Here is a 15,405-nt window from a genome sequence, read left to right as displayed (position 1 = left end):
AGAGGGAGAGGGAGACACAGAATCCAAAGCAGGCTCCAGGCTCTGAGCTGTCAACACAGAGCCCGACATGGGGCTCGAACTCACAGACTGCGAAATCATGACCTGAGCCAAAGTCGGATGCTTAACTGACTGAGCCACCCGGGCGCCCCTTAGTCTGTTTTGTTTTAGAACAATGTGTATTTACTTGTTCAAAACTTGCAATGTCTCATGGGAAAAAATAACACTTCACTTCCCTAGGATGTTAGCACAAACAGACTTTCCTCTCTAAACCACGGTGTCTCATGCCCTTGGGCCCCTATAAGTGATGCAGACTGGCCATGTGCAACATCCCACAGGCAGGTCTTGCCTTTTCCAAAGTTACGATTCACTCACTCCCATCTCTCAAGGTAGACACAATTCCCAGACTCTATTCTCACAACCAAAAAAGAAGTACCCTGCACGCAAGCTAACTTTTTTTTTTGGAAGAGAGAGTATGCGTGCACACACATGCAGACACACACGCATGCACGTGGGGGAGGGGCAGAGAGACGAGAGCAAGAATCTTAAGCAGGGTCCACCTAGTTCAAAGCCTGACTCAGGGCTCAATCTCACAAACCGTGAGATCATGATCTGAGCTGAAATCAAGGGTTGGATGCTTAACCGACTGAGCCACCCAGGCACCCACACGTCAACGTTTTTGATCAAAAATCTCAGGAGGGGCCTGGGTGGCTCAGTCGGTTAAGCATCCGACTTCGGCTCAGGTCATGATCTCGCAGTTCATGACTTCAAGCCTTGTGTTGGGCTCTGTGCTGACAGCTCAGAGCCTGGAGCCTGCTTCGGATTCTGTGTCTCCCTCTTCCTGTCCCTCCCCCACTCACGCTGTCTCTCTCTCTCTCTCTCTCAAAAATAAACATCAAAATTTTTTTTAATCTCGGTAATATCTCCAAAATCAATGCCAATTTTCTTTTCTGCAGCAAATCAAGCTACCAGAGGATGAACAGAAACATCTCACATTAATGAACATACATCATGCCACATTAAACTCTTAATTTCTTGATTTAGGGAGCTTTCTAATTTAAATTTTCTTTTGTTTCTTTGTTTTACTCAAAGAATCCAATTCCTAGGCACCTGCGGATCCCTGCTCTCACAGGAAAATCTACCTGGCAGGTGCGTTTCCGAGAAGCAGAGCATACTATCCACGCGGCAGATGAAAACGAGTCCCGTGACCTTCCCCGAGAACCCCCTCACCGAGAGCAACATCTATCCCCGCCTATTTTGGTGGAGTACTCCACATTTCCTTTAGACTTAAGCTTTTGTCATATAGAAGATGGGTGTTTTTCGCCTGAGTGGCTGAATCGGTTAAGCGTCCCGACTCTTGATTTCGGCTCCGGTCACGATCTCACAGTTGGTGAGTTCGAGCCCCAAGCTGGGCTCTCTGCTGTCAGCTCAGAGCCAGCTTCAGATCCTCTGTCTTCCTCTCTCTGCCCCTCCCCCGCTCTCTTTCTTGTGCTCACATGCTCTCTGTCTCTCTCAAAAATAAACAAACATTTTTAAAAAGATGAGAAACAGAGTATCAATGAGACACAGAGTCCTGACATCTATGCCTATAATTTTTAAAAGGCAGAAACAGAGCACATTTTTTAAACAGAAGGGGAAAAAAAGACTTACCAATAAACCATCACTCACTCAGAGCCACTGCTATATGTTCACGAGGAAGCCATCAACGACTCCTCTAACACAACTTTCGTTTCACCGTTAAATGAGACCCTTCTTCCCGCCACACGGGTGCGTGTGTACGTGTGACATGCCCACCCTTCTAACGCTTCTCATCCTCAGCATCAGTATTTATACCAAAAAAATACTTTACGTCAGAGTTAATAAAAATGTTTTGATTTAAAATATTAGACTCTATCAAATACATTTATATTTTAAGTTGGTTGAATTTAGGGGCACCTGGGTGGCTCAGTCGGTTAAACGTCCGACTCTTGGTTTTGGTTCAGGTCACGATCTCACGATTTTGTGAGTTCGAGCCCAGTGTCGGGCTCCGTGCTGACAGTGCGGAGCCTGCTTGGGATTCTCCCTCTCCCTCTCTCTCTGCCCCTCCCTGACTCACGCTGTCTCTGTCTCTCTCAAAATCAATAAACTTAAAAAATTGGTTAAATTTAACACAGGAAGCAAGGTATTCAAATCTCTACAGATCTTCAGAAAATAAACAGGCTGCTCGAATTCACCTTAGTGTCCTCCTACTACAAATTCTCAGTAAATGTTTCTGGAATACTGACATAAGTTTTTATTGTTGTAGAGAAGCCACAATGAGAGATCCTATAACAACTTCTTCTCTACTGATTCTTGGAAGTTTTCACCTTTTCCTCATGAAAAGAGGGCCTGGCCCAGCTGAACGCCACGGAGTAAACTCCCCTGGGGAGACGTACCACAAGGGGAAGGTGTGAGGAGTTCCCAGCCCCACAACTGAGGCCTCTGGAAAAGATGCCCCGCTGGACAAGTGCTCCCTGCTCCAAACTTCCATAAAGTGATAGCTCCTACACTAGGATTAGGAAAATGGCTTTTCCTAGCTGTCTCCTAGGAAAGACAGAGAAAGCTGAAGCATTTAGCGCTGGTCACCTTCCAGATTGGGGGTTGACAAACTTCTTCACTAAAAAAACCAGAGAGTAAATATTTTGGGCTGTGAGGTCTGTACAGTTTCTGTCTCAGATGCTAAACTCTGCCTTTACAGTGGATACGCAGCACGGACCACAGGCAAATGAATGAGCATGGCTGTGTTCCAATCAAACTTTATTTATAAAAAGATGAGGTTGATGGCGAGAGAAAGGAAGGTTTGGAAGTTTGATAATCCCTGTTCTAGGTCAATGCTAAGGTAACCACAATGTGATTAAACACAAACAGACAAAAAGGCACCGCATGCTTGCTCGGCAATTAACAAACAAAGACCAAACCAAACCAACCCAAACGCCTTCATCATTTATAAGCTCCGGGTCATGTGAAATGTACTTTTTTTTTTTTTTTTTTTTTTACATTCTGCTGATATTGTTTCTTTTATCCAAAACCATTAATAACTATCAAAAATATTTTCTTCTTTAAATGATTTGAAGAGATTATTAAAAGCCAGCAAAAGCTAGAAACAGTGTGGCGTACCTTTTTCTCCAGAGAATTACTCCACTCTTTCAGTAAGTTGACGTGCTGCACCGCGGAGCTGGCCTCATGGGCCTTAATCTGCTGGTTTGTCCCCTGCGAGAACAAAGATGCAGCGCATCAAGCCGACGTTCCCCCCCTCACGGAGTGCAGCAAGACTAACACGTGACCTAAAACCAGCTCTAAACAGGAAAAAGGGAGCCTTCTCCACAGAAAGCTTTCCAAGGGCCATGCTCGGGGTGGGGAGAAGAGCAGGTGCCCTGCAATTAATTCTACAACAACCTCAAGTTCATGCCCTTTGCTCCCCAAGCTTCTTACCAAGCACCTGCTCATCTGTGTGTCATACTTGTAATATCAAGAAATTAAATCTTAGACCTATCATTTTTGTTTTTTTAAGTTTTTTCATTAAAAATGCACACTGAAAACGCTTAGACACCTGCGGTTACAGCTAGCTACCGCTACAGCAATCTAGTGGGCACGCAACCAAAGCGGGATTCTAAATAATTTACTAAAACATTAGCTTAGTAGTGAAATACACCGTAGTAGAAATGTACTGTTCCTTGCTATTCTATTTGGAAAGTTACATACAAAACATAAACAATCTACAGAGTACATAAGATGGAGACCATTTTAGAGCAGTAATAGCAAGCACATGAAATAGTACTTCATATATTTAAGGAAATAATTGGTATGAAAATATAATTTGTTTTGATACTGGAGAATTAAGAAGCCACAGAAAGCATTTTAATGATCTCCAAAACATATACTCTGTACATAGAATATTCATATATATATGTTGATATAAGTATCGCTATATATAAACATATATATATACATACACAGAATGAATGGTACTACATACGACATAACAGTGGTGAGGGCCCTGTCTCGTTAAGAGACTGAGACAAAGGGGAAGCTACGGTCATTCTTACTCTTATCTTCTAAGAAAATACTGAGACGCCAATATCTCTGTACTGAGTTCATAATAAATGTTATTGCTAACATACAAAATTAAATATGAAATACTTTAATTGTAATATATACTGCCCTCTGATAGTTTTAAGATTAAGATATACGTTTAAATGAAACTCAGTTCAAATTCACTAGCCATCTCAGACGTGTGAAAAAGAAAACACAACAAAAACAAAAACCCCAGAGACAGGTTTCTCGCAGCACAGCGTGGCAGTGACGGAGACGCCCTCTCCACGTGGCTGTGCTGGGAGGCGTGGCACAGATAACATGACACGCGTCTATGGACACACGAGAGTGGTCCTCGCGACCGTGTGCTGATGCGCACACCGCTAAAACCGTGTCTGGGCTGTATCCACCTATACCAGGTTCTGTGACACTCTCTCTAGAACCACCCCCGCCCCAACGGTCAGTTCTACGTGTCCCGCTTCCCAGCTGGTTTTAGAGGCGGCTGTTCTCCTCACGTCCTGACCTCCTTCTCGGCACAGGCGTCCCCCTGAAATCTCAGAACGCCACCGGCCTGGGGAGCGAGCACCCGCGGCTGCTGCGTGCGGCCTCTGTCACCCACGCAGCAGGGCGGCCCCGCCCCTGCAAACACTGCAAGTGCAGAACCCGCACGAGAAGCCGCTAACATAGTAACTTTCTCCCAGGGCAGAACGTCAGTGACGGGGAAGGATAGATGTTGGATACTGACCTGAAACACGCAGCCATAGCGCTTAAAACTACAGGTGCTGGGGGCATTGACGCACTCTGACAAGTGCGCACTCAACTGCAACGGGAAAGAGGCGTGAGTTGTGGCACAGGCGCTCGTACGAAAACGTTCAAACACAGTAAGGGCACAGAGAGCATCTGGTCTGCACTGTCACCAAGGGGGTTCGTCCGCCACGGGCGAGCATACGTCCTCTGCCTCCTAGACTCACCCGCAGTAAGTGCACACTGCTGCCACGTGCATACACATACATACGCCAGAATACAGAAATACAGTTACTGTAACATTTCTCAAACTTGCAGTTTCTCTAGAACAAATCGTTCCAAATGTGACATGCCGTCTGTAGCGCCAGAATTTAAAAAAGAAAGGGAAAAAACGTGAACTGAAATGAACATTTAAAGACTATAAACAAAAATCGCATGAAACACAAAAAAAGAGAAAGCATTCAGGATGTAACTGGGTCACACACCTAATATACGGTACACAGAGAGAACTGTATTTTCAGAGCAAGCTTACACGATGTACCATTACTCTCAATACTCAAGATAACGAGATGAGTTTTTCTTCTTCTGAAAAGACTTTTTTTCCCTCTGAGTGGCCATAAATTCATGGAGCTTCTCACAGATCGCTAGGGTCATTCTAACAACATGAATCTTAATATTGTCACGTCTAATTGGTAGAAGAAAATTAGGAGAGATTGGGAGAGGATAACTCATCGTGGTAAGAAAACCCCTTTGTTCAGCTTAACTGTTGGCAAATCGTCAAATAAAAACCACTTATGATGCCCCCTCAAGAGAAAAGGGAATTGAAATGTCTACATTTTAAAGACATGGCGCTATTCATTAAGCTAATACAATTTAAGGACAACTTCTTTTATTGAAGAAATTCTCATCAGGAAAACTCTAGGGGTAGATCTTCTTTATGGAAAACAATTAGGCCCTGAGTTAGGGAAGTGGGTGTCTAAGCGCACCGCAGAGCCGGCCCCGGGGAATGTGTCTCCCCGCGTGCAGGCACACACACACACGTACTCCCAGAGGCGCATGGCCGTGCCCTTCTATGGCTCTCCTCTGTCCGGCAGGATGAAGAGTCCTTGAATCCTTTTCCTTCAGGTCAGTATTTAGGACAGAGAGGAAAGTGCTCTTTTGCCCTGTTGCGACAGCCGCAGAGAAGGGCAAGTGGGGGAGCCTACGGGCCAACGTCTGCCAAAGGTCTCTGAGCCTGGGCAGAGTCGTGGTGGTTACAGGCCTGCAGCCTAGCACGGGTGATGTTCCTCTGAGCGCAGGCAGGAAGCTCTGGCCTGCGCCTGGAGGGAAGCACCCAAGAGGCAGATGACAGGGGACTGGCACAGAAATGGAGCATGAGACTGTGCACGGTAATGCCAGCTTAAAATTTTTTTAAATATGCTCCTTCAGTGCCCCAGTACAATCATGAACCCATCCAGCTACCACTCCCAGTGGTAAAGCAGGGATGCGTGTGTCTGATGTTGATTTCAGGGCACTGCCATAAATCCAAGGCCGTGCTTTTCCCTGAATTGGCTACCATTGCTCCCAGGGCCTTCGCCATCGTTCTTTAACGGGAGCGTTGGATAGAGACAAGAATAGTCTACAGACCAAGAGCATCGTTCACCAGAAACCCGAGATAAATGCAGGTTGAAAGATTTTTAAAATAAAAATAACTTAGAGGCAAATGGAGTTAGCTTCTGTCCCTAGAGATAGCCCTGAGTAAAAACTTCAGAAGGAGTAAAAACCCGGGTCACCACTTCAATAGTTCAGACTCTTCATCCATTCACTTTAGCAGAGGGACGTCATAGTTTTAGAAATCTGTATGCACTTCCGCGCTACTCCTGGAGGCACATCCAGGCCTAGGGACCCCTGTCACCAGGCAAGGCCCTGCCCTTCCCTAGGACAGTCACCTTTTGGGAGGATGCACTGTGGGTGAGATTGGTTCCGGGGCTCCTCCGGGCCACACAGGTCCTCTTGCTCAGTGGGGACGTGAGACACTGACCCTCACCTCCCCAATACCCAGTGGTAAAATTCCAGGCTGTTGAAAAAGGCTGAGGTGAGCAGCCTCCTTTGATCGGACCACCTAGGCCCAAGGGGGCCTAAGGGGGTGGGGGCCAGGGGGCACAGGTGCACACTGAGCCACGGGAGCCCCAGATGCTTCCAAAACAGCAACCAGAGGGGCTCCAGGTCAGTCCTGGATGCAAAAACATTTGCGAATCCCTGGAATTTTTCCATCTGGTTGTATCCCGATCAAATTAACATAACGTAATATGTAAAATCTACCCACCCTCAAGAAAGCGTACCGAGGGCACCGGGAGAGGCTGTGCAGGTACCTTCTCACCGGCCCCTGAAATGTGGGCCCCCTTGCTCCTTAGCACCGACCCCATGCAGTACATGTGGCCAAATGGTTCTGGAGTGTCTGGAAAGTCATTTGGTTTGAGATAATCTTACAGTAATTTCTATTTTACAGATTAAAAAATAGCTTCTTCTTTGGGAACCTAAAAAGTTACTACCTTTGCTTGCACTGTAAAGTAATTCCGGCCTCTCAATTCTTAACATTTGGCTCTGAATTTAACCACTTGCAGCTTCTATTTGCTTGCTTCTGAACTTTCTTACGCCCCAACAAACGGGTTATCGTTTGTCTACTACACGTATCAGTATCGTGATCTGTAAAAACTTTGGCTTCAGCTACTGGGAAGAACGGACTCTACGGCACACTAGTCCCGAAGACTTCACCAGCTGCTGAACAGGTCCTCTCCATGCCGCTTACCTCACTCCTCAGAAGGGTCTGGACACTGCACTTATGGGGGCAGGACACCACCACACAGGGACACTCAGTGTCTTCGTGTTTCTGGAGGGAAAAAAAAAGGTGTCATCAGCTTTGAGACATACAGCCCATCTCCCTTCGGATCCTACCTCCACCTCTGTCACCACGAAGACCCAGAGAACCCTCCGCTCACTGTCCCTGTTTGGTGTCATTCTAACACATTTGGAGGAGTCCTCACGTTCAAAGTTTAAGAGCCCAAAGGTAAGGTGTCTCAGGAGATCTGCTCCACTCTGACGGGTGAGGACAATCTCGGGAGCACAGTCACAAAGCTGCCTCCACGGGGCAGCACCTCTCTGCGCCCACACAGCCCTGACACGAGAGCACAGACAGGCTCGGCCCTCGCCGTTGCTCACGCTGCAGCCCAGTGTCCAGCGTCTGCTCACAGGTCAGGATGGTTTTCCTTTGGCCTCTCAGTTTGGGATCTGGAAATGCTGCTTCTCCAATACTTCCAACAGTGTGAGCCACTGGGTCTTTAAATTACCGCCCTGAAACCTTACCTAGGTTATCTTTAGTGCATGGAAAATATGGACAAATTTTGGTTTAGTCCTATTTTCCCCCCTAAAGTTTATTTATTTTGAGACAGAGAACGAGAGAGAGCACGAGTGGGAGAGGGGAGGAGAGGGAGAGAGCGAATCCCAAGCAGGCTCTGCACTGTCAGTACAGAGCCCGATGTGGGGTGAACTGTGAGATCATGACCCGAGAGGAAACCAAGAGTCGGACACTTAACCTACTGAACGAACCACTCAGGTGCCCCGCTTTAGCCCTTCTTTGGATGGTACAAATTTCAACTTTGGAGAGCCTGGATGATGGCAACCGCTGAACCCATGCCCGAAGCACCTGCTGGGCATCTGATCAGTAGCAAAGTTAGGGCATGGAACCCAAGAGCCCTGGAGAGCACCACCAGACATGTGACGAGAGGCCACCAGAGAGAGACCGATGTAGGCAGAAAACACACGTGACCGCAGGCCACATGACACAACATGTGGGACAGGCTCCTGGGGGCAGCATCACTGAGCAAGAAGGGAGCCCGGGTGCTCGGTGTTTTCCTCCGTGACCCTGGGACACTTCTGATTCTCCTAATCCGGTTTTCCAGATTAGGGCTCCACAGTTGTGCTGCTGTGAAGCTGAATGACGGGGAGGGTGGCAGGGGGCACTAGCCGAGAGCCTCAATCTGACTAGGCAGGCACAGTGTGGAGCTGGGCACCGCACTCAGCTTGCTTCAGAGTGTTTTTAAGTCCGGGGTCTGTGAGCGCACTGTGCGACGGTCTGCAGTGCAGAGAAGGCACCCGCGATTCGAGGCTGCTCTGCTCCTGGGCTTGGGAGAGCCCCCAGAGGGCGCAGCCACACCTGCTCAGAGCTCAACAGAAAGCGCTTGGCTGGGCTGAGCCTGACCAGCAGGCCTCCCATAAGAGGTACCACACGGGGGACACTGGCTTTCCATTTCCCGGCTGTGCGTGGAATCCCCTAGACTTTGTCTTTCAATGGGAAACCCTGGACGAATGGCTCCACCCCCTGCCTCGTGTGTAAGTGGGAGGAGCGGCCCTGAATCAGGAGCCTGGAGGGGTCACAGGGCAAACGATGCACAGGTGCCACGCCTCCTTCCTGACCTACCCCTCAATCCCCCTCCGTCCCCCAGGCCAGCACACAGGTAATCAGCACTGCGGCAAGGGGAGGCTGGGTGGGGAGCCGGGGCAGGGGGTGGGGAGGGCAGGGTGGGAGGCGAGGCTGGGGCCAGACCCATCTGTATCCTCAAATGTGTGTCTCTGCAGATCCATGGAAGGGTATCTGAACAACAGACTTCCAGAAGTAGCCTTGGGTATCAGAGGGTACAGGCATTTGAAATGAATCTTGACAGACATTGCCAAACCACCCTCCAATAACCCTGCACAAACCCACTCCTGTCGATAGAACCACACTCCTACACCCTTGTCAATTCTATCAAACTTTTCAATCTCTGACCACCTGACAGGTGGAAAAGGCCAGGAGTGTAATTTGCAATTTCTTTACATTAAAAAAAAATTTTTTTTTGAGAGTGTGTGTGCATGTGCGTGTGTGCACACAAGTCGGGGAGGGGACAGAAGGAGGGAGGGAGAGAGAGAATCTCCAGTGGGCTCCACACCCAGTGCTGAGCCTGACTCGGGGCTCGATCTCACAACCGTGAGATCATGACCTGAGCTGAAATCACGAGTCTGATGCTTAACTGACTGGGCCACCCAGGCGCCCCTGCAATTATTTAATAATGTGTGGTTAGGTGTATTTTTCATATTTATTAATCATTTCTATTTCCTATGAATTGCCTTTTCATGGTTTTTGCCCAATGTAGTGGGTTGAATAGTGAGCCCCCCAATTCATGTCTCTCCAGAACCTGAGAATATGACCTTATTTGGAAATAGGGTCTTTGTGGCTATAATCAGTTACGATGGGGCCCCTGAATGCAACTGGGAGCCCTTATGAGTGGAGGGGCCACACCCAGAAGAAGGTAGGTATCTGAGTAGGGAAAGGGTCCCTCCTGGGGCTGTCGGAGGGAGCAAGGCCCTGACAACAGCCTGGTTTTGGATTTCAGGCGTCCAGAACTGTGAGAGAATAAACTTCTGTTGTTCTAAGCCACCAACTTTGTGGTACTTTCTTACGCCGGCCCCAGGAAAATAATACGCCCAGTAAAAAACCTGATAACCTACTGATACGTAAGAATTCTCTCCACACTAATGAATTAGTCTGGTCTATGAAATTACACGTAACCCATGTGCAAGGCTAAGGCATAACTACACAGTAGACACCCACCAAGGACAAGCACGGAACCAATGACTTCCCATTGACCTGTGTGCCCTTCTCCAACTCTCCCCACTTTCTTCCAGGGAGGAACGCCTGAACCCCAAATCAGAATTTTGTATTTCTGCTTCCTTTGCTTAAAAAAAAATTTCACTGCACATATATGTGGGCCAAACAAAATACGGTTTTGCTTCGATTGCTTTTGAATTTTATTAAAATGGAACTCTACCCTATGGGTCCTCTGAGAGCCAGCACAGCATTCTGCCTCTCAGGCTCATGCCCGTGTCACACGAGCTCCAGGCCCACCTGCACTGTTGTCTGGTAACGCCGTCCTACGATTTCCCCGCTCCGTCCCAGTCTGCCGGCTCCACCACAACTGACGCGCCCCTTGTCCAGCTGACGGACGCCTGGGGCCGTTTCCAGATTTCTCTGCTCGGTTAGTGTGGCCCTATCTCCTGGTGTGTACGTGTGACAGCTTCCCTCACACAGCTGGGGGAGGGACTGCTAATTAGCTGAGTACATGCACGGTCCACCTAACAGAACACGGCCAAGTGGTTTTCCACAGTGGCTGTACCTGGACATATTCCCATTACAATACCTACATCCTTCCCACAAAATGAGATCTTTAGAATTCTGACTTTCCACAAATTAACAAAACTGTTTAAAGAGACCATATTCGGGGGCACCTGGGTGGCTCAGTCAGTTACGCATCCGACTTCAGCTCAGGTCATGATCTCACAGATCATGAATTCGAGCCCTGCACAGGGCTCACTACTGTCAGCCCAGAGCCTGCTTCAGATCCTCTGTCCCCCTCCCTTTCTGCCCCTTCCCCACTTGCGCTCTCTCAAATAAATAAATAAAATGAAAAAATAAAAAACAAGTAGAAGTAAATAAAATAAAGAGACCATATTTAACAATTCCTAGACAAAATGTGGAAGGGATTCTCTCCTGGCACTTTAACTTGTGCTGATCGATGGATTAAAACAAAAAACAAACAAACAAAAAACTTGGGGCGCCTGGGTGGCTCAGTCAGTTAAGCGTCCAACTTCAGCTCAGGTCATGATCTCACAGTTCCTGAGTTCAGGCCCCACGTGGGGCTCTGTGCTGACAGCTCAGAGCCTGGAGCCTGCTTCGGATTCTGTGTTTCCCTCTCTGTCTGCCCCTCCCACACTCATCTAGTGCGCTCTCTCTCTCTCTCTCTCTCTCTCTCAAAAATAAACTAACATTAAAAAAATTAATTAATTAAAAAAACTTGAAAACAGCTGATATAATGTCAATACCATGGTTTACACGTAGGAAAGAAATTCTACGAACTGCAGTGGCCCAGGGTTTTGGTTTTGTCGGTGTGTATTTCATCAACGTTTGATGTACGTAACATACTTGATAAAACACAGGAAATGTGAGAGTGTCAGGATGACCTGGGGCTGCAGACATGCTGAAGTCAGAAGGCTGCTGTTTCTGAAAATAAACTTGCGGCAGGAGAGGACCAGACAAAGCGTGCTCCTAGCCGCAAAATGAGACCCGGGAGTCAAATCCCAGCACTGACAGAACAGGAGGCCCCGGGCAGGTCCAGGGCAAGTCCCCTCCCGGGCATGTAACTGCCCTGCTGGTGTCGGAAGAGGTTCACCAAAGTGATCTCAAGCAGGCACGCCCCTCATCTCTATTACAGGTCTTGAGGGAAACTGACATGTGCCTCAAGCCACCCTCTCGTGTCTGTTTAAAAACTGTTCTCATGGGGCGCCCGGGTGGCTCTGTCGGTTAAGCGTCCGACTTCAGCTCAGGTCATGATCTCACGGTTCGTGGGTTCGAGCCCTGCGTCGGGCTCTGTGCTGACAGCTCGGAGCCTGGAGCCTGCCTGGGATTCTGTGTCTCTCTCTGTCTCTGCCCCTCCGCTGCTCACACTCTGTCTCTCTCTCTCTCTTTCTCTCAGAAATAGATAAACATTAAAAAATAAATATGTTTTTTAAAAAGTCTCTTTACAGCCTCCTCTGTAATTCAGAGTCAGTTACTGATATAGTGTTTAACCGACACTACAATTCTTTCTCAAATGAAAATTAATTCCTGGGTTCTATTCTGCAAATAAAGATAACTGATTTTTGCAAGAAGCAAAGTATAACTTTGGTAGCAACCTAGCAACACATGTAAGTCTGGAGTAGTGCTCATTAGGCATATGTCTCGTTCACTTGAATCTAGTTACTGAAGGAATTATTCAATTAGAATGAACACTATTCCCATCTTCCACAGTTCTGAAAAGTCCTTAATAACTAGAAATGTCTACAGAAATCATACAGGAAAAAGATTTCACAAGAGAAGAAAGTCGCAGGTGTCAGAAAGCTGTACAAAGTAAGGTAAATTATAAAGATTATGATCATTTCCTACAGAAAAACAAACTTTTCCTAAATTTTGGTCAATAAATGTTCCACAATATCCACCAGGAACCAACAGTGGCCCCCACGCCCCGGCCACATGTCTCTGGTCCTCTCCTGCCTGGTGGTCCCATCAGTCAGGGTGCGCCCGGCAACCTCTCCCCTCCCCCGCCCCTCAGTAACGTCTGCCCTTCCTGCCGCCCCCACACTCTCCGGCTCCCTCTGCCTCTGGAGCACCAGGCTCCTGACCCTTCCACACCGGCCACTCCTTTGCTAGACGCCTCCCCCCTCGGCAGCCTGTAAGCCTTCATGTGCTCCAGGCCTCTGTCCTCGGGCCCTGGCTCTCCTCCTCGCTGGCCCCGGTGCCAAAGCTGCAAGGACCACCTCGTCAAGCCGCACCTGCAGCCCAGACCACTCTTGACCCCCTCCCAAGCCTGTTGCGCTCTACTGCGCCCCCCTCCCTGGACACTTCGGTTGCTCCAGCCGCTCTAGTCACAAACACTGGGTGCCACCCTTCGCATTCCCCACAGTCAAGCCACCAGCTAATCCCTCCGCCTCTACCTTCCAAACGTGCCCCTGGGCACCGGCTCCTCCCTCCTTCCTCCTGCGCAGGCCGATACGGCGCCTCGCCTGCATGTTTTCCTCTTACCCTACGTCTACCTGGGACACCTGCCAGAGCGCTGCACGGAACGGGGAACTCTGACATCACCCCCTGGCTCACGGCTGCCCGCTGCCTGCCCCCACCCTCTCCTCTGCACTGTGCCTCTGCCCCGGGCCTGGGAGCCATACGGGCCTCTCGCAGTTCCCGAAACCCGCCTGCCAGGCCAGTTCCCTCTGCCCAGGGCCCTCTCCCCGCACCGGCCACTGACGGCCTCGGGGACGCCAGCCCTCATCAGCCCTCTTCCCACGATGCTAGTGTGTTGTTCTTCACAGTACAAGCTGCTACCCCACAGTATGTCTGCGTGTTAATCACCTCTTCCCACTGGAAGGTGAACCTTACCACCGAACCCCCGGCTCCCAGAACGGAGCCCAGCACGCAGCAGGCGTGCAGTGAATGTTTGTTCAAGAAATGGACAAACGTTTGAGGGTTACTGTACCACGGACTGTTTTCAAAGTCTGTCCTCTGCTCCCAACATCTCTTTCTAATTTACAGATAAGGGATCTGATTTCTGCCACATGCACAATACAGACCTGTGCCAAAGTAATCGAGGTATGAAAAATGTTAAATCCGCATCTCTCTCCAAGACAGACAGCTGCACTTCAGTACCGCAGGATGAATTACCCTAGTGAAGTGGTGACTATGTCCCAGAGCTGCTTAAGAGATGAGGCAATCCCAGAAGATTTGGAGGACATTTCCTGGGACAAAAGAAAATTTCTACCTTTTTTGATAATGGGTCTTCATTTTTTTGGCATCCCAAGGGATAGTCAATCAAAGCAATGGGGAAATGTTAATTACACAAATCAAAATGGGCAAAAACAAATAAAGCTTGCCCGTGACTTAAAGTCAGGTGAAAACTGCTATTTACTCCTGTCTTCTCTCTGTTCCTCTTAGAATAGTCGTTTCGAACGCTATTCTGGGGCAAATTACACCTGGGCCGAGCAGCAGGCAGGGGAGACGGGAGGGCCGGGCACCTGCAGTGTGATCATCGGGACCTGACTTTTGCAGTGGCTGCACGTGGCCTCCCGGTACTTGCAGGCCTTTTCCACGTGGTCACGCAGGTCTCTCCTCAACACTTTCTCTTTGCAGTCAGCGCGGACACACGACAGCTCTTCAAACTGGCAATCGTTCTTTAAATGCACCTGTAAAACAAACGCTTCGAAATTCTTAATTGGCATAGAAATTCGATCGGAAATACCAGATTCCGGTCTCTACGCAGCTAACTCCTCCAGAAATGTTTCCATCCGCCACCAGACTAGGTTTCACGGAGAAGGGTGGCAAACCTACTGGGAGACGAGGAATTTCATATTCCATTTAGCGATCACTCAAACTATACTGCTTTTCAAAGGAGCAAGCCAACTCTCCTCCCTGGGCAAATGGATGGTTATCTGCCAAGGACTTTGTTTTATTCCAATTCAAATATCCTGGGGCGCCTGGGTGGCTCAGTCAGTTAAGTGTCTGACTCTGGCTCAGGGCATGATCTCACGGTTTGTGAGTTCGAGCCCCACGTCAGGCTCTGTGCTGTCAGCATGGGGCCTGCCTCAGATCCTCTGTCCCCCTCACTCTCTGCCTCTCCCCCACACTTGCGCGTGTGCACACGCTGTCTCTCTCTCAAATATAAATAAACATTTTTTTAAAAGTCCAATTCAAATATCTTCCAGGATAAAATATGATGCTAATCAAAAGACGTAAGATGTTGAGTTTCATGATTTAAAAAAAAAAAAAGAGAGAGAGAAAGTTTTAATGAGTCTTCCAAAATTAAAAATCAGTTCAGATTTCTTTCCATTCTAAATAGGCTGGGGGTGTTTAAAAACCAGTTGGCAATTCTGCCAACGTCATAAAAATAACACTCGGTACCCAAGCGGCTTGGGCCGCCTTCATGTCTGGTTGTGTTTTGGACATCAACGTAAACGTGGTCTTTCCGGTGCACACCAGCCTGCACGCTTGGGAAGCGCCTTCCTCACAGCAGGCCCAAC

At 48.4% G+C, this 15,405-nt stretch overlaps 1 protein-coding gene across 10 annotated transcripts in view; it reads right to left on the bottom strand.

The window, feature by feature from the left end:
* The window catches only part of TRAF3 (TNF receptor associated factor 3), a 132,583-nt gene that overhangs the window by 13,519 nt on the left and 103,659 nt on the right, over nt 1–15,405 (bottom strand). For 9 of the 10 annotated variants that reach the window (XM_042944353.1, XM_042944354.1, XM_042944356.1 and 6 more), the window contains 4 exons: nt 14,404–14,571; nt 7,580–7,660; nt 4,793–4,867; nt 3,133–3,225 (listed from right to left, as the gene is read on the bottom strand). In XM_042944353.1, coding sequence (XP_042800287.1) covers nt 3,133–3,225; nt 4,793–4,867; nt 7,580–7,660; nt 14,404–14,571 — 417 coding nt within the window. The remainder of the gene's footprint in view (nt 1–3,132; nt 3,226–4,792; nt 4,868–7,579; nt 7,661–14,403; nt 14,572–15,405) is intronic. The other variant, XM_042944363.1, reaches the window with a different exon arrangement.

Source organism: Panthera leo, chromosome B3 (genome assembly GCF_018350215.1).
Source record: "Panthera leo isolate Ple1 chromosome B3, P.leo_Ple1_pat1.1, whole genome shotgun sequence".
Lineage (NCBI taxonomy): Eukaryota > Metazoa > Chordata > Mammalia > Carnivora > Felidae > Panthera > Panthera leo.
The sequence above is the reverse complement of the archived record's forward strand: the minus strand, read 5'-3'. Positions and strand labels throughout refer to the sequence as shown.